Source organism: Populus alba, chromosome 12, assembly GCF_005239225.2.
Source record: "Populus alba chromosome 12, ASM523922v2, whole genome shotgun sequence".
Classification (NCBI taxonomy): domain Eukaryota; kingdom Viridiplantae; phylum Streptophyta; class Magnoliopsida; order Malpighiales; family Salicaceae; genus Populus; species Populus alba.
In genome coordinates, this window is record NC_133295.1 from 5,759,409 (window position 1) to 5,783,165 (window position 23,757).

A 23,757-nucleotide genomic window follows, 5' to 3' on the forward strand; every position below is an offset into this window, starting at 1 on the left:
ATAAATCAAATGAATTGGATTGTCCAGCCTTTTGTATTCTTCATAATTTCTTTTTCAAAACAAATCAAATGAATTTTGTTGAGACTTTTAATATGACTTGAAAATGAATTTTATTTTTATTTTTCTCGCATGACAAAATATTTATTATTTAAACTATGAATTTAATTAAAAAAAAACATAAAAGGTGGACGAGAAAATTCTTGAACTACCAATTGTTCATTATGCAACTATTCATTTATGCACCAATTTGATGAATGTTTGGTGCACAAAATATTTTAGAGTGATTGCAAAGGTTATTTAGATTTTTAATAAGTAGATGTTAATAAATTGATATTAGGAAGTAACATTTCATTGTTTTTTTCTAGGAATTTGGATATATTAGTAAGCTTGTTGTTAAATATGTTTTAAAGTATTTTTAGTTTTAAAAAATATTAAATTAATATTTTTTAAAATAATTTTTTTATTATTTTGATTAGGTTTGGCTTAGCCGTAAAATTCAAGATAGTTGTTTCTAGCAGTTAAGCCGAGCTCAAGTCTATTCCATATGCAAACATTTTATATCTATGATGTGATTCATAATATAATAAGTTTATATCTACAATAGTTGTACAGTATTTTTTTTTCACAATTTTTTCCGCACGTTTTAAAAGTATACTACAATATTACTACCTCCCTGATGGTCCCAAGCCAACTCAAACACTGTAAACCACTATTAAGCTTTTCTCCCAGAGCTGTTGAATGAATACTTAAATATAGAATAAGCGGTCAGTTATTTATTTAACCTAAAAATAAGTTTACTTTTAGGGCTCGTGGTCTAGAATTTTGAAACTCACCCCAGCTAACAGAGCCCTTGAGCAACCTACCAGATTATTCAATGATTAGGGATGAGCAAAACCGGTTTGGTTCGGTTTTTATCAAAAAAAGTAACCAAACTGATTTTTTTTTTTTAAAAAAACCGAAACCGAACCGAAACCGGTTCGAACCGGCCGGTTTCGGTTCGGTTTTTTAGGGGGAAAACCGGTTTGGTTCGGTTTTTTCCGGTTTGGCTCGGTTTTTTGGTTTTGGCTCATTTTTTTCCTGTTTTGGCTCGGTTTTTTCTGGTTTTTCCGGTTTTGGTTCGGTTTTTTCCGGTTTGGCTCGGTTTTTTTCCGGTTCGGTTCGATTCGGTTTTTTCAGTTTTATAAGCCTAAAACCGATACCGAACCGAACCGGTCGGTTTTTTCAAAATTTTAATTGATTTTTTTTTTCAGTTCGGTTTTTTTAATTTTTCTTTCTTGGTTTTTTCGGTTTCTCGGTTTTTTTCTCACCCCTAGCAATGATACAGAGGAAAGTAAAAAAATGTGAAGCCTCGACACTCAAGAGCATGGCCACGCGTGCCATCAACTTTGCCACTCCAATAATTACTCTTCTTTTGGACAGGAATTACAAGGAAGAACATAAGAAGTGTAGCATTTAAGTATTCAACAGTTTCCTTTGAATTTTTATGCAAGTTAGTCATGATCATCATCATAACCATGTGGAAATGAAACCCCACATTCATTTCTGGCAATTTAGGGCCAAGATGACCATCACTGAGACACTGACCTCACCTTCATCTAGACAAACTTCAAATCATGATCCTCCAGCAATCAAGCATATGAACTTTGCAGGAACTTAATATCTGAATTTCAGAGGATTTCGGTTTGAGGTAAGTACAAAACTGTTCCGTTGAAGGAATCAGAAATGGGAGGGAGAAATTGTAAATTGTAGAGGGGATAGAAGCCTCCATGTATCTATGATTATGAACACTACCTATCACTGCAGGTCAGTGAATAAAAAATAAAGAAATAAAGTAACCGATATGAAGAAATAATCCTTGAAGGCTCAATGAATACTTTTAATTTACTGCCATCGCTTTGAAGACTTGACCAAGTTGGAATTGCCAGTTCTCTTAATACCTGAAAGTACCATTTATGAGAAATTTAAGGGAGAAAATGAAGTATAATCACTATGAAAGAAATGTCTGCACATTTTATTGTATAACTACCTGATTTTTACTTACTTGTTGACCCTTTTGGGGAGTCCGTTGACAGAGTCGCTGTCCTTGATGTGGCCTGTGCTTGGTTTTGTAAGAGTCGAGAAGCTGATGCCATGAGAGAACTCCTGCATAAAACCAAGTTCATAAAATCCCATGTTTCCAAATGTATGTGTATAACTGAACGAAGGTGTGATGCTTTTCGATCTTTACAGTCGACGTATGATTATGGAAATCCTAAAGATAAATGCCAGAACATCCATCCTCTTTTTTTCGAAATGTTCCATGCAGGATTATCACATTCAAAGCATTCTCTTACTGTCAACAAAGCACCTCTGTTTCATTTCGAAAGAAAAATAGATTCTCTTTTGGGAGATGCAACAGATGACTGGACATTTTATGTTTTAATATGCATGCAAGATCATGTAAGAAAATCTCAAGGAAGCACAGAGAACAATAGGAGTACGCTACTCACTTCCGGAATTTATTTGATAGCTTTGTGCCTTGATCTGTTTCGCCATCAGGTTCTTCTCCCACTGAAAGAGCACCATCAGAAATGTCACTTAATCTATCCCCACAGTCTCCATCTCCAAATCGAAATATCTCAGCATCTGCAAATGACGTATCCTGACCTGTGTCCCTTTCAGAAAGCTTTGATTGCTGGGAACCAGCTTCAGAATGCCTGTCACTGTGCTCTGGATTGCTTTCCTGATAAGAAGCTGTCTCATTTCCCATGCCTTTCCTGATCGATGGTTTTTGGGTTCTATGAGGATTCACACCTGAAAAATCATCGCTTGCAGAGGAATTCCCATACCTCAGTGAGCCAGGATACTCGTTTTTGACATCTTTAAGTAATTCCAACTGCTCAATTTCATCATCTTTTTTGGCAATTGTGTCTTTGAGAGATGCCACCTGCATATATAGTCTTGTTAAATGGAATGAGCATGCTAGTCAAATCTCGTAGAAACTAAAAACTCAGTGAAACGAACCTGGTCCATTAATTCCCTAGCATCTCTGCCCTCTTTGCTGCTTCGTGCTGCCCCTAGCTCAACTCCAGAGACCCTCTCTGCAAACTTCAGAGTGCTTAAAGTTTCTGAATATGAAATGACATCAGGATTGAGCTGTACAAACATAAGCGTCTTTGCTTGACCTCCTGTAACGTGGAAAAGGAAGAAAATATACATTTACATCAAGTCTAAAGATAGTTTGGTATGCCCCAACTTCTCGAGAAAGGAACTAGAAAACAACTTCAAGCCAGTTTGTGACAAGAAGGGAACACAAAAAAGAACTACCTAAAGAGCTTTGCAGTAGTTGAGTGAGCTTGCTGTTTCTGTATGGTACATGAGAATTCTTTTGTGCCAGAGCGAATATGACATCTCCAAGGGCAGATAATGATTTGTTTATATGTTGTGCTTCTCTAAGTCTATCTCCAGTTGCCTCAGAGCGATCTACCCTTTCGCTCCCTGCTAGATCCACCAAATGAAGATTACCATGTAAAGCAGCCCCAGAATGCAAATCCTTTCCACGAACATGGATACTGACAACACTGTGTTACAGAAACAAATCAAAATCACAGCTAGATTTAAGATAAACGTAACGTGGAGGTGAGAATAGGATGAAATATTGACTGTAAGTACCTGTGAGAGCGGCTGCTTCTTTCGTTCATGGAAGTAGCCCCAACAGCTCTGTTTCTGAGTCCAATATCCATTAATTCTAGAACGTCTGAAGTTGATGTAACAGGATGCATGCTAGCATCTGGTACTGCCAAACCATTGGTTTGGACAGTAGACTTAATCCCAAGGGTGTGCAAATCAAGGGAAACAGAACAACGACAGAGAGAGTGCCTCATGTTTTTTATGAAAGAGATAAAAAACCAAACTAAATGGTAACGATCTGGGTGATGTGTTGATAAGAACACTCTCACCTAATATAAAAGGATATTTTTTCTGAGAACCATCGATCAACAGTAAATCGTGCACTTGTTCGTTATATATTTCAACCATCTGAACCTGAATCTCATAGTTAAAGGAGCCTCCTCTACTCTGAGAAATTTTGAAAAGGTCATTTAGAGCCCGATAATTGACCCCCCAATCCTCCTCAGATGCTTCATTTGGACCAGTCTGGAATAGAAGGTCAAGTTGAATCAGCATTGCAAGAGAGCATCACTGCATGAAGATGAAACTAAACACAGAGACATACCATTGTGTATGTTTTTCCTGAACCAGTTTGTCCATAAGCAAATATACACACGCTATATCCATCCAGTACAGAGCGTATCAATGGTTGAGTGTCTGAATATACCTCCGCTGCCATTATCCAGGGCAGATAGCATGTTAGGGATGACAAGAATTTACATCCACAGTCATGACAGCAGAATGTACAAACACAAAAACATTACAGCAAGCTCAACTAAGCCCTATCCAAGTTGAAAAGGATGTAGAGCTGAAAACCTTGAGTAGAATCTGGACCAAAGACCTTATTGAACTTAAAATTGCGACGTCTATCTTTCCCTTGTTTGGAGGGGTTCACAACAGCCACCTCTCCATTTTCACCTATATATTCTACCGCTGTTTGTTTCGCAACCTGCCCTGGAAGAAATGGCCGTATACGGCAATAAACTCTGATGTTTCCTGTGAAATAAAAATGGAAGAGTTACATATTCAAGGATTGCACACATGTGTAAACCTTGTACAGCAAATGCTAGCAGCGGCACCTTTTAATTCCTGAAGCTCATTGAACATCCTCCTATTTTCAGCAACGACAAAGTGATAGTCCCCGGTTGCATCGATTAATGCTTTTAACTTCACTTCTGAGCAAGATCAAAATTAAATATTCAAAAACTAACTATCACTAATTGTATAAATTGATAAACTATACTGCAAACCCGCCAACCTAAGCCATTGAATTCCTCTGTGTAGCTTTTATGTACTTCTAAAATTTCTTGCTTGATGGACTTGCAGGAAAACCTCATTCCCTGAACATTTTTATAAATTCCGTCAGATTCGTAGTCAGAATGATGTTAGGCTAAGAGTCTACATGGTTATATTATACCTGCAGTGCACCAAATTGAAACTCGACAAAGCCCTTAAAAATGTCCTCTTTCTCATTGAACGTCTTAGATTTTGACTCTGAATATGCCGAAAGCACTTTCACTTGGTTCCTGGAATCTTCTAAGTGGAGTTCAAGCTCTTTTAATCTCTCCTCAAGGCCTGCTTTAGCACCCTTGGCTTCTGCTTCCATTTGCAAGTGACGTAGTTCATGTGTCTCTTTCACTAATTCTAATTCTTGTTTCAAGGTTGAAAGATCAAGGTCTCTTTGCTCCCTCTCCATGATCAACTTAGCTACATGCTCCTCTTCAAGTCTCTTCTCTCCTTCCATTATGGACTTCTCAATCTGTAATCAGAAAACAAAATCCCGTTATGAGTATTATGAAGAACATCCACACAACAAGTACAAGGAATCGATTTCTTTTTATTTTATTATTTAGATAGTGACATTCCCTCATCCTAAACATTCCTAAACTAGCCAACAAAAATGAAAGAAAAACCGAAACAAACCACAAATAGCATATATTTTATGCAGTCCGTCTAACGGCATAAAGTAGTAAACAAAAAGAGAGCTACCACAAAAGAGATAGAGAAGATAGTATGTGAGAAGATAGCAGAAAAATAGTTCCAAAAGGAGTCCAAAATACAAGAGTTTCAGTGAGCATTTTTAGGTGTAAACAGCTTAGGAGTTGTTTTTTCTTCTCTGTGAAACATACCTTTAAATGTTGAAGCTGGTCCTTAACAGCCTGCAAAAGTATTAATATCAGAATAACTGGTATAAACCCACGTTTAGGAGAGTTTTATACCACTCATATTGTCTGGAATAAGTTTTTTTTTCCATACCCCTCTTTCTTCACCAGTCCCAGAAGCAAGGGCTTCAAGAACTCTGATCCTTGACTGGTACTTCTCCTCACGAGCTTTGAATAGATTATTTTGCTGAAGACAGAGAAGCATAAAGATGTTGCCATTGGTATAGTCAATCCTAGGAGAAACAATTCAAAATTAAGAAATCCAAAATGATTCTTACAGTTCTCAAGTGCTCTGCTTGAGTTGATATACGTCGTTCAATCTCTTGTACAACTTTTCTCAACAGACAGGCCACACGCTGTGCAACAAAAGGAATGGTAAAAGTGTATGAATGCATGCACGCACGTACAGATTGCAGTTGCAGAGATACATAGATACAGAAACATATTCAATGCATGATGTTATTCCAATATATCCTCCTATTACATACATGTGGTATTTCGTAACTCTTTCTTTCAATGCTTTCATCCAATATTCCGTTCACAACACTCAAAAGTGACTGAGTCGGTGAGTTCTGCATACGAGATGTTGAAATGCCATTAACAAGGGCTCAGAAAGAAAACATCAAAGAGAAAAACTCTAGCATAAGAAAACATGGATGTCCATTGAGATTATACAAATGAAAACTAACATCCAAACTGTTTGATGTCATCATTTCAGAAATTTTTGCAGCAGAAAGATCTGAAAAGCGGCCTTGTTTCAGTTGAAACACCTCATGGAATTTATGTCCAACAGGGTGCATGGATGCAGCTGGCGGCTCTGTGGACAAGAGAAAAACAGTAAAGATGGACCATTTAAAGTTAAATAACAGCATATAAGACCTGGTAGACATCAAAGAACGATAATTTATCAGCACTTTAGTCATACAAGCATTAGAGGACAGTAGCGTGATATCTCAATCAAGGGAGAGGGGAAACCATACCTGGCATAACAGGACTTACCTAAAGCTTGTTGAGATTTTGACTCTGGGGAAAACTTCCGCTTTTCTTCCCCAATTGTTGGAGAAAAATGACCATTGGAAGATGCGTCCCCTCGAGGACTGCCAAATCTAGTAATCCCACTTGTGGGTGAGAGATTACCTCCCAAATATGCAAATTGTGCTCGAAGTGTTGAAAGGCAATCCATAACATTCTTCATGGATCCCTACAGATTTGAAACACAGTGGATGGAGAGACAGAGAGAGAGAGAAGTTGGAAGAATAATAAAAAACTTGATGTGCGCAGACCAGCAAGTGACAGATTGGCTCTAGTTGACAGCAATATCATTGTAAACCAAAATTCTGGTGATGCATGCAAGCTGATAAAATAATAAACATCTTGGTAGCAGGAAAGCATAATCATAAACTTGCTTCTAACTTAGCAATCAAATGTTCTTATGCATAAAATTAATTTATGTGGAACAGTAAAGCAGACAAACATTGGATTACCGTCTCCAGGTCCGACAGTTCGAACTTGAGAATTCCCAGCTCATCCATGCATGCCAGAAACTTCTTAACATTTTCTGAGCGAGAACTACCTTCCTAAAATAGAAAATGCACTATCAAATCAACTAACCAAACGCCTAATCATATGTAACTCGACCAAACATAAATACCATAACAAATAAGCAACCTTGTACGAAAAGCCAGGTCTAAGCCTATTTAAAATCTGTAGTAGAACAGTCCCATCAATCAAACAGGTCCTCAACTGCTCGGATGAGGCTTTTACTGGAAAATTTAAACTAGGAACAGTACTATTCATCCACTCCACCAATATCGCTCGCTGATTGGCTTGAGACAGCAAAAAGGGAAGTGAAAAGGAGTAAGAAATTCTTCGAATGAATAAAAAAAACAACTGCAGATAAAAGGAAAATAAGATTTTCACTTACCTTCAATGTCTTTGTTATAAATTACACTAGGATCGAAAACTTCCGAACCACCAGATATCCTTGAGCTATTTACTCTCCTGTATTGTGCTATGAGGTGATCCGAAGCTGAATTCATCGTTTACCTTTGAAGTCGATTATCAAAGCATGGCGTATGTATAATTCCACACAAATTCCCAAAGCAGTCCTGAAAAGTGGTTAAATACAGCAACCATGAGACTGATTTATCTAAAATGATAAAGAAACACACAATAATGCATTAGAACTCTAGGCATTTTCCCTGAATGATGTGAAATTACTTTACAGGAACTTAAATAAACTGACAAAAGAAAAGGCCCTTTAACCATGAGAAGAAATTGCAAATCTGCAATGCAATTTAATATCATCGAATCAAACAGAGTATTGCATAGGATTTTTAGCTATAAGAACAAATACATGCAGACACCAGATACTCTACGATAGCAGAGATTATTTCCACATTCAGGACTCATTTCAGCATTAGGAGAAAATTGGGAGAGTTAAAAGAAGAGGACAAGCTTCAGATTATGAATTTACTCATTAAAACTATACTCCTAGACCTCCAAGGAAATTGATTACCCGAGAAATTCACAACAAAACGAAGATATCAAATCCATGCAATATGAGCCAGAATCCCCCCCCATTGAAAACCTTAGCTAAGAATCTGAAGCAGACATTAAATACTAATCAGGATTGCTATAAAAAAGAGAGGAAACAAACTGAATTGCTACATATATATAGGATGGATGAGCTGAGAGATCATGCTTTTATACGAAACTGAAACAAACGGACAGCACAACGCAGGTAGATTCAATAAACAATTGACATGCAATGCGATCATCAAACAAGCAAACATCCAAATAATAGATTCACTAATAAAAAAGAAAAAGGAAAAGAAGCCACCTGATAGAGCCATAGAGACGTGAAGGTAACAATGCACACGTTGTATTTTAAGGAGACTTGCATGTAACTGGGTCATGTCACGAGACAACAAAAGTACAAGAATAAATAGTAGATTACATTAGATTTTTTTTGTTCTTTTTTCTTTCTTGATCGAACTTTCTCTTCATCTCCTTTTGTTTTGTTTATGTTAATCAAATGATTGTGATTCGTTTGGTATCCCAATGCAAATGAGACAGACAATGCGTGAAAAGAGGAGTGTAACTCTCCCTATTCTTTTCTGTGTGGTGTTCATTGAAATGTGGAAAGTGGTCTTCTCTGTTCCATGGCTTTAACTGTCCTCATTAATTCTGGTTTGTTGGCGATTATGCTGTTGTTACTACTATAGTACTTGTCAACATTCATGCAAAAGAGAGAGGATTACTGGATTAGGGTTAGGTTTGCCTCTCTCTAAATACATAATCTATACAACAACAAGTTCCTTTAATATGATAAATCTTAATCATCTTTGATCTTTTAATTTTTGAACATTTTGCTAAGTTTTTAATCTTTTGCTAATCAAAACTTCTCTCAAAACTCCCATACTCTCACACTATGTAACTCTCAAAGCTCAATTCTTTGTACTTTGACCACTCACCTAGCACTGTTGTTTTTCTTCCTGCATCTTTATTTAGTTGTATTTATTTTAATATATTTTAAACTAAAAAATATTATAAAAAATAATCGCAACTACAATACAAATAAAAATATTAACTCTTGGTATCTCAATTATTTTATTGATTAGTAGTTTTATTTGTATTCAAAAGCCATCACACACACTATTTATATTTTTTAAAACTTTGTGATTTTATATATGTAATTTTCTTTTTGTAACTTCTTTTGATGACAATTGTTTAACATATTCTAATCCAATATAAAACTTTTATATGTTTATTGGTGGCATGATCTCAAGAAAGGATATACTCTTACATTATTGTAAGGACCGATGTTTGCATTAGTCTTAGTGCAAATAATTATCTCACTTGAAGTTTGATGAAAAATGAATGCTATATACACACACACAACACACAAGAGACAGGAGAAGGTGTCCACTTGTTAGTATATGTACAATCCTATAAAAGAACGTACGCAACTTGTCAAACGTATTTTAAGATATGTTGGTGGTATATTTGATTTTTGGCATACATTTGTTGAAAGAATTTTAATTTAATTTATATGCTTGTTTTTATTCTAATTGGGTCACTTGTCTTATATATATACACTTTCCATTTTAATTTATTGGGTTGCAAGAAGCAATAAGTGGCGGAGCCACGTGGGTGCAAAAGGAGGCAATTACCCCCTTAACTTTTTTTAAAATGTTTATTATATTAGGATATTAATATAATAATTTGGGGAGGGTTTGATGTTGAAAAGTGGAAAGTTATTGTTTAATTATATTTTAATATAATATATAATATATATTTCCAGCTCATTTACTTAAATTTTTTTCCTTTTTTTTTTTTACTAATTAATAGAGAGTTTTTTTTTTCCCTTTTAAGTTGTTGTTGCCTCTTCTTTTCCTTACGTAAATTTTTTTTTCAAGTCTAGTAACTTCTTTTGCTTTATGTTTTAGGTAAAATTTTTTTTTTTAATCTTTTCTATTTATTTCATTATCTAATTTTAATTTTATTTTTTTTATAATTAGTTATTAAAGATATTAGAATTTATGAGATTTTAGGGGTTTTGATATGAATGTGTTCAAAATAAATGTTTGAATTTTTTAATTTAATCAATTAAATGTTTTTTTTTATTATAAATGAATAAATTAATGTTCATGCAAAATCACTATTTTTTGCATCTCTTGTATTGACAGAGTAGATTATTAAAATTATTTAACTAAGATATCTTAGTTCACTATAATTATGGATTAATTATTCAATTGAGGTCTCTTAATTTACAATGTACATATATTAATTATCATTTTATATCAAATTTATTTATAATTAATTGTTAACGAGATGCTTGGAGTTAGAAGAGGGTATGGATTTAAATCCCATAAGTTACACTTTCTTTCTCTTAGTATTTTCTCTTATTTGAAACTAGAATATAATATTAAAACTTGTTTCACATATTTTACTTAGTGAGTTTATAAAACTTTTATGTATGTGTGTAGAAATAATTTAAATATCTAGAAATGATTAAGTATAATTTAATCAACATACTTATTATATATATATATATATATAATTGAAATGAGTTTTGATAAATTGATGTGTATTTTGATATGAATATCATATGAAAGATTTAGAATTATTATGCAACTCAACTGATTTTATTATTGTGTTAATTATTATGAAGACATTAATGATAATAATAAAATCACCAGGTTCATCAATTAAATTAACGTGTCACTATAAAAGTATTTCAAGTGTAAATTCTTTAAGGATAAATAGTCATTCAAAACTTTAAGTTATATAACTCAATTAAATTAAAAAAAAAATCATATTGAAAAGTTACAGTATTTATTATTAATTTGCCCTCTCATATTCTGGCTCCGCCACTTGAAGCAATCCACAGTGACTTAGATTGATCGATGAAGCAGAATATTATGCCTTGATCATTAATTAATGCAGCTAAAAGCACATGGTTTTCTTTCTTTCTTCATGATCTTGGCATTCGTTTGTCTCATCCATATGTGATCATATTGTTGTAATTTTGTTTCAGTTAGCAAACAAATTAATATTAGATATCATAATCTTCTTATGAGATATATGCAAAAATGGTGAGATTGAGTTGATGTTTTGTAAGGGTGAAGATCAAGCGACTAATTAATCTCATGAAAAATCCTCTAAGAAACTCGTGTTTGAGAAGCTAAAGCATGGTTGGAGTATGTTCTTCATATAACATTGTTCAAGAGAGGATACGGCTTCCACATGCAAGAGTAAATTTAGATTTGGTATTGTGGTAGTTTTTGTGATTGTGTTTTTAAAAAAAGTTGTTTTATAAAGAGTATTTTTTATTGAGGTTAATTTGGAATTTATATATGTTTGGTTAAAATTGTGGTTAAAATTGAGGTTAAATAAAAATTAGTAGTTTAATGTGTTTGGTTAAGAATATTTTTTAAATTGAGGTTATAAAATAATTAATATATATATATATATATATATATGCGTGAATTTATAATTCATTGCTCACTTATTATGAACAGTCCAGAGTAGAAGAAGAAAAACAACCGAGAGCTGCTTTGATTTTACTTACATTTGAAAAGTGAAATATACTATCCACATCAACAATAAATTGCATTTTTAACTTTAGCAAATAATTGTTTGGTTGTGGTTGCTTCAAACGTAAAATCAATCATACAAGCAATCGTATTATTTTTTACATAAATTGACTTTAAAAAGAAGGTGTTAAGAAGTTATTTATATTTAGAGCTTAAAATCATAGTTTTATACATCAAACTCTTTACTTTGTAAAGTCTTAATAATTTTCTTAAGATTGAAAAATATAAAACTAGATGTTTTCCATGGCATGAATGATCAAGGTGCGAGTCAATTAAAAGAAGAAAGTAAATATTATTATTATTATTATTATTTTGTATAAGCACGTGAGGGCATAGACTTTAAAAAACGGAGGCTGCGAGTCCTCATTAAATTCCTGATGGCGCCCACAGTTATGTATTTACTTCCCATCTATCTCTTATAAATCCAGTGTACGGATTCCACTAAACCAGGAGTTGACAAACCAACCAAGGGCGGTTGCTTTCCTTTGTTTTTCCATAAGACCCGCAACCACACTGTCACTGCCTTCGATGGCGCGTTTCTCACCAATAATTGTAGCTTGTTTATCGCGGCGATTGAAAGTTAGCGCGTGGGATAGCTTCTTACATTCTTTAAAAATTTATTTACAATAACTTTTTAAATAATTTTTCATATTAAAATACATATTAATAATATTTTTTTATTTTTTAAAAATTATTTTTAATATTAACACATAAAATAATTTTAAAAAAATATTAATTTAAAATTAATAAAAAAAATTAAAATTTTTTTATTTTTTTTCAAACTTACTATTAAAATACAAAAACAAACCGGTGGTGATTGAAAATTGGCGCGTGGGATATATTCTTACATGCCTCGCCAGCACTGAGTATTAGAAAATAAACACGTTTTGCCGCTCTCAAGCTGTTCTAGAGAATGTGGACCACTTTGCCTTTCCACGATATTTTTAATTTCATGCATCTAAATGCCCAAAATAGCCTTCTATTAATTTTTTCTATCTACTTGAATTTAATAAAAAAAAAATAAGTATTAGAAAATAAACAAGAAGGATACTACAGATTCTTAGTAGTTTAAATAAACACGAAGAATAAGAATCATAAATAAAACCAGTCGTTTATTATCTTATAAGTTTTTATTTTATATTTTCGTTTCCATGTTTGATATCATTGTACAATTTTGTTCACGGATATCACATATTTCCACTTCACCCGGTAATAAAAAATCATTAAATATCTTTAATATCACCTAATTAAAAAAAAAAATAAAGAGATGGTATAAAAATACTGTATGTTATCTAGTAATGTAATTTTTTTTATTAAATCCAGTGGAATTCATAAGATAAGATGCAGAGTTAATTATGAATTGATTTAATATGCCATCATTTCAATGTTAAAAATAAATATCACATTGAAATTTATTTAAAAAACTAAAATATATTTTTACTAATTATTCAAATTGTTTTGAACATACTAAATTGATTGAGTCACATTAAAATAATTTTAAAAAAATCTAAATTTAATAATATTATCAAAAATTTTGATATGGCTAGAATATTCTTTCCTTTTGCATTAAAAAAATATTTTGGCCTTACTTATAATGGGAGTGCGAGGTAATTATCCATTTATTCATATGAACAAGTTAATAATTAATTATTTATAGATTCAACTAATGATTTTTTTATTTATTACAATGAATATTTTCTAATTATAAATTAATTTGTATGTCACTTGAAGCTAAATTATTTTTTAAAACACAGACTATGTTCATTGATCTCATATATATATTCAGATGGTTAAATTATTCTGAATAATAATTTGAAAATTAGAATTGAATGAATAAAAAATTAAGAAAATCATTTTATTTGACTAGCAAGACAATCCGCCAGAGCTGGTTTTGGGGGGTAAAAGGATAACGTGTTACAAGAGAATACTGTAAGGAGGGGCAAGATCGTAAAAGGAAACCCAGAGATCTGGAGCGGTATCAGAGGCTTTTTTCCAAGTAAGAAAACCAGGTTTCCAAGATTCTGTTTTCTCTCTAACACCATGAATAAGATATTTGCCTGTTTTCTTGGAAACCGCTGCGCCTCAACGACTTCTGTACGAAATACCACACGCCTTCCCATGATTATAAAAATCCCTTTTCAGTCCTTTCTTTTTCATCAATCCCACATAGAATTATCCTTCTTATCGGATATCTCAATTCATCTTCTTCACTCTCTCTTCATTTCTCAATTTCTTTCCAAACTGAGTACACCATGCGGATGAGTTGTAATGGTTGCAGAATCCTCCGCAAGGGCTGTGGTGATGATTGTAGTATAAAACCTTGCCTTCAATGGATCGAAACTCCCGATTCCCAAGCCAATGCCACCCTCTTCCTTGCTAAATTCTACGGTCGTGCTGGACTCATGAACCTAATCAATGCTTGCCCTCAGCATCTCCGTCCAGGTAACCATCAATTCCATATCGCTCTTTCCTTTTTTTTTTTTTTTTTTGAATCTCGGAGATGCCCTTTTTTGAACAATAATTGATTAGCGATTCTAATTGCTATTACAGCTACATTTAAGTCCTTATTATACGAGGCATGTGGGCGGATTGTGAATCCAGTTTCGGGATCAGTCGGGTTGTTAAGCACCGGGTCATGGCAGCAATGTCAAGCCGCCGTGGAAGCCGTTCTGAAAGGCGAGCCGATCACTCAAATTGCATCAACTGATCAGCTTGCACGAGGCGGCTCTGATACGCGCCACGTGTCAAGAGAGGAGGACTGGTCTGTATCTGATCAGCCCCGTAAAGTCAAGTCCAAGCGTCAATGCAATCGATCAACTTCAAAGCGGAAGTCGAGCAGGACTGAGGCTGAGCACACATGTTTCGAGTTCATGATTGGATTTGATGGATTGCGGTCAGTGAGTCCTGACTCTGTGTTGAGTTGGCGTCCGAGTTTGGGGTCTGACAATGAGGAAACTGACAGTATGGGGTCTGTGGAGACTGTAGAGGCTTCTAAGCTTGATGAGCCAGCCGAAGGAAGTGATTTGGATTTAGACTTGACCTTGGGTCATTATTGATCAAGAACAAGGGGATTCAAGGCGACGATTCCACACTATGATGGCTTGGGAGGTCGCCACAGTTTTTTTTTGGTGGGGTTCCATGGTTTTGGGGGGTAAATACTGAAAGACCGGTTGCTCACGGATCATGCTTTGAAATGTACAAAAAAAGAAGTTAGCTATAATTTTAATTTTTAATTAGTTCGAGAAATCATTACACAAGTGGTTCATGATTGGTTTGATTTGCTATGTCACTTAGAGCAAAATTGACTCTGAAATATCCATTATTACAATGTACGAACCAAAATCCTTTCTCAAAAAATAAATTAAAGCCGTTTTACACTAGTTAATTCTAAAAAATAGCGTTTACATAAACACACACTACCTATTATTTGAGTCCAATTTGAGAAAGAAAATTATGTTTAGTCCACGGAAGCGTATTTTTAATGAAAAGAAAAAATCAATGTTAAAAGATTAAAAAAAAAAAAAAACCCAATGCTAGCCTCGTTTATAACAACATATCTACAGTTTAATTTAATAATTAGAGCGTAAAATTAAATATAAAAAGTAATTACATTAAAATTCAAATTTCATTGTTTAATCTTTTAGATCATATCATGATTTCTCCTTCCCAATCATTGCTACATCACGAGTTTATCTAATGATAATTAGAGTTCATTTTTTAAATTCAAAGAAAATGAGATGAGACTAAGACAAAGAGCCAGTTCAATATGTGTTAGTAGTTTAACCAATTTTTTATGACTCATTATAAAAAATGCATTTTATTTATTTATATTTATTAATTAAAAAATTAAACTGTTAAGGACAAGTGTCAACATCATAGTAATTTAATGACTTGTTTACCCTAAAAAAATATAACAATCATGTAATACAAAGATAATATGAATATAAAAAAATAATAAAAGTAGTCATTAAACAAAAAAGCAAAATTATTAGCTCATTCAATAAAAATGCCCTTATATATTTACAAGACAAAAGATATTTTCTATTTATCAATTTTTATGATGTGAAATTTTTGGCTTTATAGATATATTTAATCAATGTAAATCTCACATTGTTACTTCCAATTATTTCGGAAAACATATAATGAAAAAAAAATATTAATAAAAAAATATTTTAAAGAGATTTTCTTCCACAAAAAATGAAGTGAAGGATGTATGTAAAATTAAATTGTTATAGATGGAAATCTTTTAAAAAAATCTTTTAAACTGATTTTCTCCCACCAATCTATCAATCTGACATTTTGTATTTTATTTTTATAACCAAAGCCATTGATGGATAGATTGGTAAAGGACATTTTGCAAGGCCTAGGATGCAACCCAAGCCCAACAGAAAGCCCAACTCCAAATTCAAAAGTAAGTTAAAGTCCAGGCTAGCCATTCTATTTCACCAGTGCAAAACAGAGCACAAGAGACACAGAGAACAGTGACTGCAGAGAAAAGAAATGGGGAGGAAGAAGGGAGTAGCAGAGTTCGAGGAGTCGCCTCCAGATGAATTTGATCCATCGAATCCATACAAGGACCCAGTGGTGATGCTGGAAATGAGAGAGCATATTGTTAGAGAGAAATGGATTGATATAGAGAAAGCCAAGATCTTGAGAGAGAGACTTCGATGGTGTTATCGCATTGAAGGAATTAATCATCTCCAGAAGTGCCGCCATCTTGTCCAACAGTATCTTGACTCCACTCGTGGGATCGGGTGGGGCAAGGACCAACGCCCTCCTTGTCTCCATGGTATTATCTAGGAATTATTTGCTTCTTGTGTTTGTTAGTTTGGAATGATCTTTTTTGGGAGGAAATGAGTGATTTTGATTTATTGTTTTAATTTATTGATGGGTTTCGTGAATTAGGTCCTAAGGTGGAGGCAACAGCTGAGTCTGAATGAATCCTTTTCAGTATTTCACCTGCCTGGTTTTATATTAAGGTATGCTTGAATGTCTAATTTACTCTCTTTTTTCTCTTTAATGTGTACTGTCTTTGAGGGTGTCTTTTTTTTTTTTTTTTTGTGAAAAGTGATTATTTGTTTCAGTTTGTACAGTGGGGTTTCTACTTTCAAGTCATAATTAGGGCTAATTTTTTTGGAAAATTGTGGGCCTATTTTGTCTGCTTTTATTTGACCTTCATATTAATTTCTTCAAGGTCTGATAGATTATTGTGTTTTCTGTTAAGTGGATCGTTTTATATGTGGGTATGTAGTAAAGGTCAATGATCAATCGAATCGGGTTTTGGGGTGATTATCCGGCTTTTCGAAATATAAGGTGGCATGAAGCATAAGGTAATACAATGCTAATTTTCTTTGATATTTTTCCCTGTTATAGTGGTTCATAGGTCCTTGATGATATTAAGTCGTGGTAAGATGGTTCTGAAGTAGTTTGGCTAACCTGATAATAGGAATTGATTATCAATGAATAGACCCAACTTTGGCTGGTGGAGAATTTTGAAGGGAAATCAAAGAGACACATAATGTGGGTATGTAAAGTCTGAGATACAGGCAGGGTGTTTTATTAGGAAAGAAAAATGGATTGCTTCTTCTCTAAAGTCTTGGGGGGACAGGCTATGTTTATGCTGAAAGTTATCTCTTGTTGGAAATGAAGGGAAAATCAGTTACTGGTTGTCTAGGTTTTCACAGAGAGGAGAGGCATGCATTGTGTTGCTGAGGGTATCTGACAAGCTAAACTACTGTCTTGAATTTTACCATAATTTAACATAATATCTTGCTTAGGCTTGCTGTTTATTTTTAACTAGATTATTATTTGTAATGAGCTTAGTGATAAAACATCTATATTTTTCTGAATTTTACCATAATTTAACATAATATCTTGCTTAGGCTTATTGTTTATTTTTAATTAGATTATTATTTGTAATGAGCTTAGCGAGAAACATCTATATTTTGCTGGCTTTACTGTGTGGGGTTTTTATTTTACTGCATGTGGCAGGATTTCTAACTTCGTCTGGTTGTTAGGATCTTGATGAATTTTGATCGAATAAGATCTGATTGCTCAAAATGCTTAACAGATTAGTGTCATGTTTATGGTGAAGTAGAATGGTTTTGCAGAGATTTAATTTTTGTTGACAAGGATGCAGTGGACATAGATCACACAGGTGTGCTTCAAAAGGAAGGGTGGAATGTTTTTAAGATGGAAGGAAATATATTAAAAAAGGATAGGTGATCTTGTTTGAATGGGAAGTGATCTATGCATTGTCTTTCCATTTTTGCCTTGGCTGTTTTAATTGAAATGTATGTGTTAATCCCATTGTGAAGAATAAGGATTTGATAATATATCCACTGGTTTTAGATGATGGTGGCTTGGTTGAGTTGTTGATTTTGTGACTTCTTGAATGTTTGCACTGGTAATGATGCTGGACAGCTTTGGGCGCTGTTCTTAATCTGAGCTCCAGAGGCTGTTTCTGGCTGTTTAGTGCTGTGAACATTTACGTGAACAGTGTTTTAAGGGGTAGTAGGTTGTGTTTTGGCAGTTAATGGCTTTAAGATTGATTTGTGTGAAGGTAGTGATGGTAAGGGCTGGGGGTAATTGTCAAAACTACCAGAGCCACACTGGTCTGGAGTCATACCTAGGGGATAGAAAGCCTAAGCTTAATACCTACGGTTCTTAGGAATCACACCTAAGAGAAGATTCAAGCAATTAAAAGCAAAGTTGTTGAATTTTATTCATAAACTGATTCTTGAAAGTAATGCATTACATACCTCTATATAGAGTTTCTAATAGTCTAAGAAGGACTTGCATTCCTATATAAGAAAATACTAATAGTCCAAAAAAAACATAATAAAGCTAAATACTTTAGCACTAATAAAATACTAAATAGGAAATAAAAGCTAGGACTAGAAAACTTTCCAGATTTTCCAGAATATGGAAATCACAGGCATACCCTGGTATATGGAAATCATAACAAGATACAATAATCCAGCTTTTAATCTCTTTAATTTGCAGTTTGCTGCGCGCTTGTTTTCTTGTTAATGCGTCTGCTTCAAATGGTCATGGTCGTTGACAAGCAAAACCTGGCTGAATGGTATAATTGACGATGTGTGGTCCAAACATGAACACAAACCAGAAACATGGATTTGCAAGCTGCATCAGTTATAGGAAAAAAAACTCATATCCATAAAAGACACATCTAGACAATATTTGGACCACCCTTGTTTCTAGGTGAACACTATATATTAGAATGTTTTGCAAGAATCCTTTGAGCCTATGACATGAAGTAAAACAGAGATTATAAGGTCATGATACCTGAAGAAGCATGGATGGAGCTGCAGCAGTGTTATCAGCGATGACATGACTTCTAGTGTTTCTTCCATTTAGTGTAGCAACTGATGGGCTGTTAGCTGTTGTTATGTCCCAAAAGCTTCTTTTCTTTGCTGTTGGAATTGGGGACTTGAACCGGTGGCTTGGACTCTTCAATTCACCATTGTTTTTTTCCTTTGGCCGCAAACTAGCTCTTGTCACTACCCTCTTTGCTCCTTGTATTGTTCCTCCTGCTGATGGCTTCTTACTCTTTTGGCAAAGCTCATGTATACGATCATCCTTCTCCTTTAGCTGTGTAGCATGATCTTTCTTTAATTTCTCAATTTCTGCCTCTAATGCCTTGACAGTCTGCCGAAGCTCTCTGACTGCTTCCTCTGCGCCCCCTTTTCTTGATTCTGGTGTGAAACAGTTCCCACCTAAGAAAGAGGGTCTAGCTTTCCTTTTTTCAATTGGTCTGGCAGTAGATGAAGGAGTCTGAGTAAAGGTAATTGAAGGAGGAGTTGGAGAGGTATTTGCAGCCAACAATTGTGCCTGGAGTGAAAGTAGCTTTTGTTGTTGGTGTACTAATTGCACTCGCAATTCGCGATTTTCAAGAAACAGGCGTGGATCTTGTGCAAACCAAGGAGTGTTGTTGCAGCTGATATTGACAAATAACTACTTTATACCATGGCAATATGCCTAATATTTTGGGTGGTTGTTGCAGAGTTTCTACCTGTTTCGAACACTGCAAAGACATTGTGGCCACTAAATCTTTTGTACATGTTAAAGTGGGTCACCAAAATCAATTTAACAAGGACTGGAGTTATTTTGCTTCAAGTTTCTTATAGGTAATCTACTAGGAGTTGCCACTGGCTTTGAAAAAGTACAAAAAATAGAAGGTGATAATGGCCTTATTAAAGCAAAAGAGAGAAAGGAATGGTATTCAAAAGAGAGGAAAGGTGATACTGAATTAGAATTTTTATGCTTAGTGGTTGAATAGCCAACTGTTTATTTTTACATTGTTTTTAAGCTGGAAGCTTATCAGAATAAATGCAAGGAGCTGTGATCTCTTTGGTCAAGGCAGGAAAATAGATATTTGGACCTTGTGGATAGAAGCAGGATGAAGTGTTTAATCATCAATATACTGGGTACTTTTGGTCAACATAGGTTTATAAATTTCATTGATTATTTACTATTTTGTATGTAGTGCTAGAATTACAGTACTGTTTAACATTTTTTGAGTTAAGAGCTAGAATCATAGTTGGAAGATTTGTGTATTCATCTCCTTACCCCGTGCATGGAACCTTCATATAGCCTTTAATATATGTTCTCTTTTATTTATTATTTATTTTTTTAAGGAGTGGGGGGTTGTTGGGATGGGGAGGTGCAAAATGAGAACCACTAAAATGTTAGTTGAATTGCCTTTCTAGCTTCATAGTATTGGTTTTAACCTATGGTCTCTTTTGAGGGATTGCTTCTGTAATTATATTTTGTTTAGGTTAGGAGTGGTGGTGTGGCCATTGACTCATGAAAAGAATCTAGCACAAATCTTCAAGTAAGGCATGGACAGAAAATGTAGACAATCTCCTGAGATTGTAGTCAGCGCAATTGACTTCTGCATAACCATATCTAATTTGAGGCGGAATTTGATCAAGAATTATTGGATAAGCGCTGGCATATCAGTTGATTGTTTGACAAAGATCACATTGCCATAGGATAGGAGTCATCACCTGTGGCATCCAAATCTCATCACTTGGAAATTTTAGTTGATTGGACACCGTGCAAGAACCCAATTTCATGTGCTCAACTTTGTTTGCTTATTTATGATGTGAAAACAAAGTTAGTGATAGATGATGAAAAAAAACATACGGTGGTGATTGATATTTAATTGGCTTGAAGTTTTTATTTTGTATAATTTTTCTAGATTTTATTAGTCATAGAAATTTAATTATCATTATTTACAATTCAGTGGTTAAAGTAGGTTCCATAAGACTATACATAATGGAGTTAGGTTTTTTATGGTTTAATTTCCTGCTCGCAACCAGGATCTCTTCTCTCCTTTTCTTTTGGTGCCTAAAAATTTAGTTAGGCATTAAAGTTGTGCTCTGCTTGTTATATTGATTGATCCAATAAATTGAGTTTTCAGAGAATTTGTACTGTGGACTTCCTGTTTTTATTTATCAATTGGTTTAGCATGAACTAGCTTGAGGGTAATCGATAGTTGAGATTTTAAATTCATTATGAGGAGAAAATGCTGGAGCAATTGTCAGTGGGATCATGGGTTTCTGCAACCTTATTGAACTAAATAAATAATAACCTCAATGATAGTATCTACCCCATACTGGTAGATGGGGTGGGTGGGGTTGGGTTAAGCATAACGTTTAAAATAAGATAGATTGAATTTGAGCTTGTTGATGTGAAGTGTAGTTATAAAGGATTCTCGTGATTTTGGACTTTATGTAAAAGCAGTGTAAAGAATCAAGAATCAAAGATTCTTAACTCTGATCAAAGGTCAGCTAGTACAGTTACTAGTGTTACTGGTGCCACTTCCTCCTGTTTTTGTTTTTTTTTGTTCTCTCACCAAGGAATTTGATTCCGCATGATATTATTTTCACTTGATAAATCTGTCTATTCTTTAGTTATCTGTTAGGGTCACTTTCTTCTTGTTATTTCTTTGTCATTTTAGGAGGAAGTAGCTGCCTCAAATGAGAAATTCATTAATAATTTGCTGGTTTAGTTATAGAAATGAAATTCACGATTAGTCTACAATTCCTACATACACATTGTACTGAATATGGAAAGTGCTTGCTTACCGTGGTGCTTGCAGATTTTCTTTTATTCCTGTATCCATGATGTTTCCATGCATCGGAATTAAGATATATTCACAAGTAACAGTAGGATAAATAAGCTCTTTTCCTTCTTGCAGGTGACTGATTTTGTGAGCAGGTTGATAACAGAAGTGGAGGGAATTCGGGCCTCTATGTTGTTTTAATGCGTGGCTGTTTTTCTTTATTTGACTCTTTATCATCCAGAGTTTTTTTATTACCTTCCCTGTAATGTGCAGAGGTCAGATGTGGCTTTGGCTTTCACCTTCCATTCCTTTAATTGTTAGCATCAAAGTACTGCAGATGATTCAGGATCAATGAATGGAAGTAACTCATATAATGCAATAAATTTTCCTGTCATTGCTTGCTTTTGTTTAATTATGTGATGGATTATGACTTTTTGTTGCGAAGTTGCTGCTTAATTATGTGATGGATTAGGAAATGGAAGGGCCCTCTCGAGATCCAAGCTTTGACACCCTTGTCAAATATTGAATTGAAATGTAGTTTATTCTGTTACACAGCATTACTGGATCAGAATTCATAGGCGGCGGCAAGGTGGTGCCCATGGCAGTGGCCAAGATTGCAACGGATGTTTTTGTTTCTTATGTTGAAATTCTAACTTCCAAAAAGCAGGAAATTGGTGCATGCTGAGTCCATGTGCTGCACCCGCTGCTGGGGGAGACGACATTTACAATCTAAAAGTTTAACCACATTCTTATTGTTCGCAAGTTTTGATACTAAAATGAGAAATAAAACTGATTGGAAGTGTGGTTAAACATGTAAATATCACTTCCCGTGTAGCCACTCAATTATGGGTTTTTTTTTTTTTTTTTTTTTCCCGAACAACGAACAAACACCTAATTCTAGGGTATCATCTTGATTTTTGGATTTTGTATGCGTGTTGAAGTCTTTTTGTTGGTGTGTTCTCTTTGATCTTTTGTTTCCAGGGAGTTTTCGGAAATCTTTTAACCAATCTTTCAAGTTAAAGTTGAAATTCAGATTTTGATGTTTTTTACTATTTTATTTTATGTTAGTGAGCATGACTTTTAATTATATTGTTAAATTATATTAAAATTTTACTAGAATTTTTTTGAAGCATTGTTTTATATTAAGTTAAAATTTCAAATCAATCAAAATTTAGAAATACATTGTTATATAAGTTAGAAGATGTTATACTAGTTTTGTTATTTGTTGTTTTTTAGATTTATTTTTTATTTGGAAAAGAATTTTTTTCCTAATTTGACAAAGATATTCACCAATTTATTTTGAGAAGTTTTCTAGTCCTACAAGGAGGACTACGAGGACAACAACCTTCATTATTTGGAGAATATTTAAAGCTATAATTAAATTGTCCTAGCTAAAGAAGGAAGTAAAAAGTAACAATAGCAATTTCATATACTTTTCTTCTAGTTTATATGAGATTCTGAAAAGTCAACAATTATTATCTTAACTTTTTTGGGATATAATTTCATATATAAAACTTAAAAAGCTAGGGAATTATACTAACTTAGGTTATTTTATTTTTATATGTACGACAAGTTGGTATAAGGGTCAAACTTGTTTTTTTTAATTATTTTAATAGTTTTGGGTCTTATTTAATTTATTTTTGGTTTAATTGTAAGTGGATCCATATAAACCTACAAGTTTTAGGTTAATTAGTCATTGTTTAGGGTTTATTATGTAATCTAGGATTTTAGTTTTAGTTAAGTTTTGTTTTGGGTT

The 23,757-nt window shown here is 33.9% G+C and overlaps 3 protein-coding genes across 9 annotated transcripts; 2 read left to right on the forward strand and 1 right to left on the reverse strand.

Moving 5' to 3' along the window:
• Positions 1-2,485: 2,485 nt before the first annotated feature.
• LOC118030194 (kinesin-like protein KIN-14P) lies at positions 2,486-7,849 on the reverse strand. Its single transcript, XM_035034188.1, has 19 exons — positions 7,735-7,849; positions 7,479-7,636; positions 7,295-7,387; positions 6,791-7,011; positions 6,500-6,627; positions 6,299-6,382; positions 6,089-6,166; positions 5,905-5,997; positions 5,778-5,807; positions 5,066-5,407; positions 4,907-4,988; positions 4,728-4,823; positions 4,465-4,644; positions 4,214-4,320; positions 3,956-4,134; positions 3,652-3,816; positions 3,307-3,560; positions 3,004-3,167; positions 2,486-2,926 (listed from the first exon to the last, which is right to left on the reverse strand). The coding sequence occupies exons 4-19, from the start codon at positions 6,795-6,797 to the stop codon at positions 2,486-2,488; spliced, it is 2,430 nt and encodes an 809-aa protein (XP_034890079.1). The 5' UTR covers positions 6,798-7,011; positions 7,295-7,387; positions 7,479-7,636; positions 7,735-7,849.
• A 6,205-nt stretch (positions 7,850-14,054) lies between these two features.
• Positions 14,055-15,185, forward strand: LOC118030195 (LOB domain-containing protein 41). Its single transcript, XM_035034189.2, has 2 exons — positions 14,055-14,353; positions 14,462-15,185. Exons 1-2 carry the CDS (start codon positions 14,164-14,166, stop codon positions 14,965-14,967), a joined length of 696 nt encoding a protein of 231 aa, XP_034890080.1. The 5' UTR covers positions 14,055-14,163; the 3' UTR covers positions 14,968-15,185.
• A 903-nt stretch (positions 15,186-16,088) lies between these two features.
• Positions 16,089-22,395, forward strand: LOC118030196 (NADH dehydrogenase [ubiquinone] 1 beta subcomplex subunit 10-B). 7 transcript variants are annotated; one of them, XR_012167543.1, is made up of 4 exons: positions 16,089-16,700; positions 16,817-16,890; positions 17,136-17,241; positions 22,137-22,395. XR_012167543.1 is itself a non-coding variant. In XM_035034190.2 (3 exons), the coding sequence occupies exons 1-2, from the start codon at positions 16,412-16,414 to the stop codon at positions 16,849-16,851; spliced, it is 324 nt and encodes a 107-aa protein (XP_034890081.1). In that variant the 5' UTR covers positions 16,107-16,411; the 3' UTR covers positions 16,852-16,890; positions 22,137-22,395. The 7 variants fall into 7 exon arrangements, 1 of the variants encoding a protein (XP_034890081.1); XR_012167544.1 differs by having other exon boundaries at positions 17,163-17,241; XR_012167545.1 differs by lacking the exon at positions 22,137-22,395 and adding an exon at positions 17,358-20,372.
• Positions 22,396-23,757: the final 1,362 nt, after the last annotated feature.